The sequence below is a fragment of the Tupaia chinensis genome, unplaced genomic scaffold, assembly GCF_000334495.1.
Source record: "Tupaia chinensis unplaced genomic scaffold, TupChi_1.0 Scaffold148822_2, whole genome shotgun sequence".
Classification (NCBI taxonomy): Eukaryota; Metazoa; Chordata; class Mammalia; order Scandentia; family Tupaiidae; genus Tupaia; species Tupaia belangeri.
The window spans coordinates 145439-153680 of NW_006208670.1; the positions used below are offsets into that span (position 1 = coordinate 145439).

The 8242-nt window shown below is 62.5% G+C and overlaps 1 protein-coding gene across 1 annotated transcript in view; it reads right to left on the reverse strand.

The window, feature by feature from the left end:
* Positions 1 to 8242, reverse strand: part of SH3BP5 (SH3 domain binding protein 5) — a gene marked incomplete at its 5' end in the record, with an annotated part of 54618 nt that overhangs the window by 15595 nt on the left and 30781 nt on the right. The window contains 1 exon segment of the mRNA XM_014585083.2: positions 1185 to 1349. Coding sequence (XP_014440569.1) covers positions 1185 to 1349 — 165 coding nt within the window.

Genomic DNA, 8242 nt, shown 5'->3' on the forward strand with positions numbered 1-8242 from the left:
ACACACATGCCCTCTGGCAAGCTTTTTTAAAAAGGGGTTGGGGGCAGAGAGCTTGCTGGTCCCTTCCACCCTGTGAGGACAAAGCAGGAGACAGCCGTCTGTGACCGGGAGACAGGCCCTCACTGGACACCGTGTCCGCTGTTGCCTTACCTGGGACTGCTCCGCCGCCAGGACCTTAAGAAAGAACTCTCTGTGGTTTACAGGCAGCCCGGCCTATGCAGTTCTGTTATAGAACAGAACCCCCAAGGGTTAATTCTTTTTCTTTTAAAAATTATTGTATGTAACTTTATATGCTTATGCATTTATTCAGTTTGACCAGAGGGACAGAGTGTGCGGGTGAGAGCGAGAGGGCAAGCCAGCAGGCCCAGCACTCGAACCGCCATCGGCTATGTGGGCGTCCAGCGTCCTCCACCACGCCACCTGCCGGCCGCCCGAGCGCTCATCCTGAGCAAGGTGTCCAGAGAGGTCGCAGGGGCTGGCAAGTGCCCGCTGGCCATGACAGCTGGGACCTCACAGGGTGAACGTCCTCATCCACGCACTCGGGGTCTCCAGGGTCTCCAGTGCTGGGATGTACATGTGTGTAATGACATGTCTCAGGGATGGGACCAAGTCAACATGCAGTCAGCTACGGCCCACCCTGCTGTGTGCCTGCCACCTGGCAGCATCCCGTGTACTTCTACCCGGGCAGCGCTCTGGCTGCGACCTGGCACATGGGCAGGGCTGGGATTCTCCGTCCGCAGCCTCAGGCTGGCCCTCGGAGCACTGAGCCTCCTGGGTTAGCAGAGCCCGCCCAGGCCACTTCCTGCTCCCATGCGGGTTCCCCAAACCCAGCCCCGCCCAGCCGCAGGCCAGGCCTGAGTGCCCACCTGACGCCAGCCCAGTGGCCGTGAGCCTGCGTGGGCCGGCAGCACATACCCGCCACACCCCGTGGAGCTGGGCACAGTTAATCAAGGCCCTCCACCTGGCTCCCAAGCCCTGCCAGTTCTCCGGGCACTGTGGGAGGGACCCTGGACAACCGCCTGGTCCCTCCAAAGAAGGCCCAGATGAGCCTTGGGCAAATGGGGAGCAGCCCTCCCTGTCCCCAGGTGACCGTCATCCTGCGTGTGGCTCAGGCCCAGGCCCAGCCACGAGAACACATGGGAAGCCAGCCTGTGACCACGTCAGCAGGCACGCGGCCGACTCACCCTCTGGGTGGCGTGGTTCAGCATCTCCTGCCACGCCGAGTCGAACTGCCGCTTGTCGTCCTCCAGCAGCCGCTGCTCAGCCAGGGAGATGGTCTCCTTGGCCGCACGGAGCACCTCCGTGGCCCTCTGGAAGTCCTGCGTGGCCTTCTGGGCCTCCAGCTGAGCCTGTGTGAGGGAGAACCGGGTGGGCTCAGGAGGGCAGGGCAGCCCTCGCCCAGCACCCTCCAGACAACCAGCCTCCCAAGCCCCAGGGCAGGCCCTGTCCAGGCTGCCTCTCCCTGCCGGAGGGCCCGGCACCCGCAGGCACCAGGCCCGTTGAGTGGGTCGTTCCAGTCTGGGACACAGCAGGTGACAAGCCCGCCAGCCCTCGGTCAGGATCAGAGACGGCAAAGCAGTTCCCGAGGACAAGCTGTGCCTCTGCACACGCTCTGGGGCGCCTGAGGCCAAGGCGGGGCCAGCACCCCAGGACCCTCCCTGCCCAGATCTGGGTGTGACTGGTAGCATGCCAGCACCGAGAGGCCCCAGAGACCATGGCCTGACGGCTCCGTTCTGTGGCGGGGACCGGAGCTGAGAGCGCACACACCCGGGGTCACGAAGTGGTTCAGGCAGGGCTGTGGCTGGGCTCCAGGCAGTGGGGCCGCAGCCCAGCCCTAGCATCCTGACAGTCCCCGCCCAACCCACACGCACGCCAGCACAGGCCGGGCACAGGGAGACAGAGACGGTGAGAGGGGAGGCGAGATCACCCCGGGGGGACGGCCGCGCTGCAATCCCTTCTCCCTTCTCCCTTCTCCATTCTCTTGGGCACACACCCCTGGCCTCAGTTTCAAGCCACAGGTCTGGGACTCGAACCGCAGTAGGCCATGTGGGAGCCCAGCGATGTATCCGCTACGCCATCTGCTGATCCCAGAATGCTGAGTACCGTACGAATGCTGCTTATACTGCTTGTATGAGGCAATCACATTTGGATATATTAGGCTAAATGAAATACAGTAAAGTTAATTTCACCCACTTCCTTTTACTTTTTGTGTTTGTTTACTTATCTCTTCCAAGGGAGAGATAGAGAGAGGGGTGGGGAGGTGGGGTCAGACAGGCACCCCACCAGGGTCCTCCGGCCACAGTGCACCCTCGTCTCAGTCAGCCCAGAGTGTCCGCACTGTGCCTCAGCGGGCTCAGAGAGGCCCCGGGATGCGAACCCAGGACCCTCCCTATGTGGGGCCAGCTCTTCTACCTCCCGGTCCTCCTCTTTCTTCTTTGTCACGACGAGAAGATCCAGGTGACCCACATTCTATTTCTTCTGGGCAGTAGCACCCTGCCCCAAGCGTGGGCACGTGACAGTCACCGGAAAGCAGCAGCAAGCCCGCCACCTCCAGGCCCCGGGAGCTGCCTACCAGAGCACAGGGCAGCCAGAGCACACGCCGGGCCTCGCACCCCCACCCGTTACGTCAGCCGGGGGCACCCACGGGCAGCCCCTAGGATGTAGGAGAAGGGAACAGGAGGCCCCCGCCCTTCCGCCGGCGGTTCTCACATGACTTAGAGGAAGCCTTCAGAAACCGCAGAACGCCGTGTAAAGAGGGTGAACGGGAGGAAAGCCAGAGGCTGGAAGCTCGCCACGTGGCACCCACAGGGCGCGAGACAGCTGTGCGGGCCCCACAGCCCCCGTACTGTTCAGGGGACGTGTACCACGTGTGGCACAGACCCAGACCTGGACCCGGACAGCTCTCCTGACGTTCGGGGACGGTGTATCGTGTGCCAGACTCAGACCCGGACCCAAACCCGGACCGGGACAGCTCTCCTGACGTTCGGGGACTGTGTACCGTGTGCCAGACCCATACCCGGACCCAAACCCAGACCCGGACAGCTCTCCTGACGTTCGGGGACCATGTACCGTGTGCCAGACCCAGACCTGGACCCAAACCCAGACCCGGACAGCTCTCCTGACGTTCAGGGACCACGTACCATGTGCCAGTCCCAGACCCAGACCCAAACCCAGACCCGGACAGCTCTCCTGACGTTCAGGGACCATGTACCGTGTGCCAGTCCCAGACCCGGACAGCTCTCCTGACATTCAGGGATCGTGTATTGTGTGCCAGACTCAGACCCGGACCCAAACCCGGACCCGGACAGCTCTCCTGACGTTCAGGGGCGGTGGACCGTGTACCATGTGCCAGTCCCAGACCCACACCGCTCTCTGGGCAGAGCAGAACTGATCAGGGAGCGGAAGTAGGCGCGAGGTGGCCATGCAGGCGTCTGCACTACAAAGCCGGGTGGAAGGTACCACAGATGGAGGGAGCAGGGGGTGAGAACTTGAAGGAGCAGGCCCTTCCAATAGAGGGGCCCAAGGAGGGTTTCTTGAAGGGGGTGACCCCAAACTGAAGAACAGGAAGGGCCTGACACCGGCTGGGGAGCGGGGGGTCAGGAGGAAGCACCCGAGGCTCTCGGGCACAGGTGCACACGGATCTGACAAAGCTTTGGATACACGGTCTAAAGAGAAATCAGCACCCGCACAGTCTGCGCTGGGCAGACGGGAAGGCGAGTCTCGGAGGCAGGGGGTCAACTCTGGATACCAAAGGCCGTGGGGTGGGCGGGAGCGGGGCTCAGGGAAGCAGGTTACAGACACCAGGGTGCCCTCGTAGGAGGGGGCACAGAGAGAGGTCAGCTCCCCTCGGCCCTGAGGGCACACACCTGGAAGTCGCATGAGCACATGGGAAGGAGGCAGCCAGTCGTGAGCCGGGCGGGGCCAGGCCCGGGCAGCGAGGCTTCCGTGTGGCTGCCAGAGTCGGGAAGCCACGGTGCTGAGCCCTGGTTTGGGGCCACTCTGCCCTCCACGCCGTCTGCTACCTCTCACCCCCCCCTCACCCCCCGGGAGATGGCGGCCTCCCACGGGGCTCCTGCCCTCAGGCCATCACGCGTCTGGTCTGGAAACTGGGAAGGAGAAGACCCAACTCCAAGCAGGGGGTGGCCTCGGGTCACAGAGGGCAATCACAGAGAAAGCCCTGGCCCCGGGCACGGACGGGGAGGTGGGAGTACGCTCTCTTCCCAGAGAGTCGGGGACTCCGGCTGGGGACAGTGGTCGCTGTGCAGAGCTCAGCAGGGACCCTGCAGTTAGGACGAGGCCTGGGACACAGAGGGAGTAGAAGCACCAGTGCACACAGGAGCCCGGCTCCTCCCGCTCCCTCAGAGCTTTGACTAGGGTGACCCCCATTTCTACGGGGCGCCCCCTAACAGAACCCCGTCCTTTTCAGCCTGGGATGACGTGTGCATCTTTATGGTGAGTGCTGCATGAGCTGCGGACAGATCCCATCCCCAGATTTCCTTCCAACCCAGAGATCAAACCCTTGGGAAGGCGTGGCCTGAACCCCGAGGGCTTCACAGGGGGCGGGATGGCCAGGACGGCCATCGAGGGACGCAGCTAAGGGTGCCTGTCCTCCGTGTCACTGAAGCCGAGATTTCTGTCTAGTTCCTGGAAGCCTCCAGAGCAGACTGGGTGAGGATTTCACTCTGAGAGGGCCTCACTCCCCCACTCCCCTTTCACACTTTGGAATGAGGTTAACTGAAAAGCAGCCAGAAACGGACTTCAGCCATTTTGACAACACTGTTTTGCATCTACAGATGTTCTGGGGACAGACATTTTAATCAGAATCGTCACCTTCCAGAAAGAACTTTTTGTTTCTTTTTTAGAGGTTTTGCCTTAGGGCAGGCGTGCTCGCTGTGAGAGAGAGAGGAAGGAGAAGAGAGAAATCAGCCCTGGGGATGGCCATGCCACAGTCCCTTCTCCTCCACTCTCCCCTCGGGATCTTGGGCACACACGCACACACATGCTGGCGTGATTTTCAAGCCACCAGGTTCAGGACTTGAACAGTGGCCGGCCATGTGGGAGTTCAGCGATGTGGCTGCTATGCCATCTGCTCCCTTGAAGCTCACTGAGTTGCTTGTTCATCGCTGGGGCTGGACACACCCTGAATGCAGCTCCAGACGCGGCTTACACGTCTAAACCACACCGAAGGCCGTGCGGCCCGCTCGTGTGTTCCTGCCCTCTGCCATAGTCCCCGGCAGAATCTCCAAACCTGTCTAAACACTGCTCGCAGGAGGGGACCCTAGGTCGGTGCGTCCCAGGGCAGGCTGCGCTCAGCCCAAGTCGGCCTGGCCAGGCTGGTCAGCAGCTGACACCGTGACCTACCCCTCGTCCCCTCCACAGTCCCTGGTGGTTACTCAGCCTGCCGGCCACACGTGGCGTGGCTCCCAGGAACAGCGCACCCTGGCACCAACCCCTCTCGCTGGCACAGAGACCCGGCGGGTGCCAGTCTCCCACCCACCCTCGGCAGAAGGACGCTCCCACACCCCTGCTCGGGCTCCCTCCTACTCTCCCACCTGCCACAGCTATTGGGGCTGGCAGGGGTCCAGGCCAGAAGGCAGGCAGAGGCCTGGGCCCGGGAAGGCCACCCGTGGTCATGACCACCAACAGCACCCCAAAGAGCCACCTGGCCAGACCCAGCCCGCAGAACTAGCCACGGGGTCTTCACACTCAGGGGGACGGAAGCCCTGAGATAGAACGCTGTTTTAGAAGAAGTGTAAGAGCTGGCAGGTCCAGTGCCCGTCAGAGACAGGGCTGAGTCCTCCCCGAGAGCCCGCCAGCCCTCCCTGCCTCAGCCCCAGCACACTCCCCAACTGCAGGCTAACTGTACAGACTGTGGTAGCTGTGTCCCCAAGCCGGCGGGCACCTTCCTCGGGGTATCTCTGCCCACGTTCAGCTTCTGCCCCTGCCCCGGCACCCACACCACCACCCCAGGACACAGAGCAGCGGTGCCCCGTGTCCAAGTCTGAAACACACACGCAGTCAGCTGAGGCCCTCTATGCACCCCGGGGAGGCCAGCGCAGACCCAGGCTGGAAAGGTGTGCTGTCACCGCCCAGAAGTTCCGACAGGGAGTGCCACTTTGTGCCCCAGGGGGAGGAGGCGGGTGCAGAAGGATGGAGCGAGGAGCAGAGGTGGCCTGGGCCGCCAGCCTCCTCCACCCACAGCCACTGGGGCAGTGCTGCTCCTCCTCCTCTCTGGTGGGGGCCCGGGGGCTGAAGTCCCTTCTCCCAGACCCTGCCTGGCAGGGACAGCCCTCTCTACCGGGGGCTGAAGGCAGGGCTCCCACCCTGCCGAGGCCTGCTCCCCAAAGACAGTCCAACAGCACCGTGTGCCCCAGTGGGCACAGCTTCCCAGGCCCTGGGGCGGCCGCCCTTCACAGTAAAGCCAGGCCCTGAGCGGAACCGGCCCCGAGGGTGAGGACAGCTGGGTCACCGTGAGGCTGGCCGGTGCCGAATGGGGGAAGTTTACTGCTGGAGCCAACAATGGCCACTGTTCGGTCTGTGACCTTTTCAGTGTACAGTGTCCCGGTCACGTTCACGCCCGGGAGCCTCGGTTCTGCTCCAAAGATGCAGAATTACAGCAGGGACGCGAGGACGTGTCCCGGGCCACCGGGCCCGGCTTTGGCTGTCACACGGGCGAACGGCGATTGCAGGCCATCTAACCAGCGCTGCTGTCTTCTCACAGCTCCGCTTCTGTGGGCCTCCATGACGAGAAGCCCATGAAATCGGTCCTTGATGCATTTCGTAATCAGGTACTGCTTCACTACCTCGGCCACGCGGTTCTTTCTTCACACTCAAAACTATGCCACTGGGCTGAGTAAGGGCGCAACCGGAGGGGGGAAGAGACGCACTGCACATCATATCAAAAATAATAACAGCTATTTCCAACCACTGCTTTAAACCAGTCATGGGAAAACCCATTTTACGGCAGCTGGGGAGTGTGTAAAAGGGCAGGAAACCGGGGCACGTGAAGAGGGTTAAGTTTGTTAGGGGTAAGGCCTGATCTTTTAAACGGTCTGTTAGCGATCTATACCGACGCCTTCAGGAGTGAAGTGGCAGCTGGGAACAGCCTTCATCCTTACCCGCCACACGGACTTCCTGACCGTGGACGTCTGTGCCGGTGACAGGCACGTGGCGCGCCACAGGGACTTCCTGACCGTGGACGTCTGTGCCGGTGACAGGCACGTGGCGCGCCACAGGGACTTCCTGACCGTGGACGTCTGTGCCGGTGACAGGCACGTGGCGCGCCACAGGGACTTCCTGACCGTGGACGTCTGTGCCGGTGACAGGCACGTGGCGCGCCACAGGGACTTCCTGACCGTGGACGTCTGTGCCGGTGACAGGCACGTGGCGCGCCACAGGGACTTCCTGACCGTGGACGTCTGTGCCGGTGACAGGCACGTGGCGCGCCACAGGGACTTCCTGACCGTGGACGTCTGTGCCGGTGACAGGCACGTGGCGCGCCACAGGGACTTCCTGACCGTGGACGTCTGTGCCGGTGACAGGCACGTGGCGCGCCACAGGGACTTCCTGACCGTGGACGTCTGTGCCGGTGACAGGCACGTGGCGCGCCACAGGGACTTCCTGACCGTGGACGTCTGTGCCGGTGACAGGCACGTGGCGCGCCACAGGGACTTCCTGACCGTGGACGTCTGTGCCGGTGACAGGCACGTGGCGCGCCACAGGGACTTCCTGACCGTGGACGTCTGTGCCGGTGACAGGCACGTGGCGCGCCACAGGGACTTCCTGACCGTGGACGTCTGTGCCGGTGACAGGCACGTGGCGCGCCACAGGGACTTCCTGACCGTGGACGTCTGTGCCGGTGACAGGCACGTGGCGCGCCACAGGGACTTCCTGACCGTGGACGTCTGTGCCGGTGACAGGCACGTGGCGCGCCACAGGGACTTCCTGACCGTGGACGTCTGTGCCGGTGACAGGCACGTGGCGCGCCACAGGGACTTCCTGACCGTGGACGTCGGTGCTGGTGACAGGCACGTGGCGCCACTGACTCTATTTTTGTAGGTACTTGAGAAATCCCACCATAAAAAGTTACAAAGAAACGCATTTCCCCTATACAACCAAGGAAACGCCACTCACTGAAAGTGGAGGGGAAACAAAGGTCTGTAGCTCCTGACTGAAGGCAAAGCATCGAATAAATGAAACAAATACACAGAAGGAAACAGTGAAATCGGCAAAGAGGGGAGGG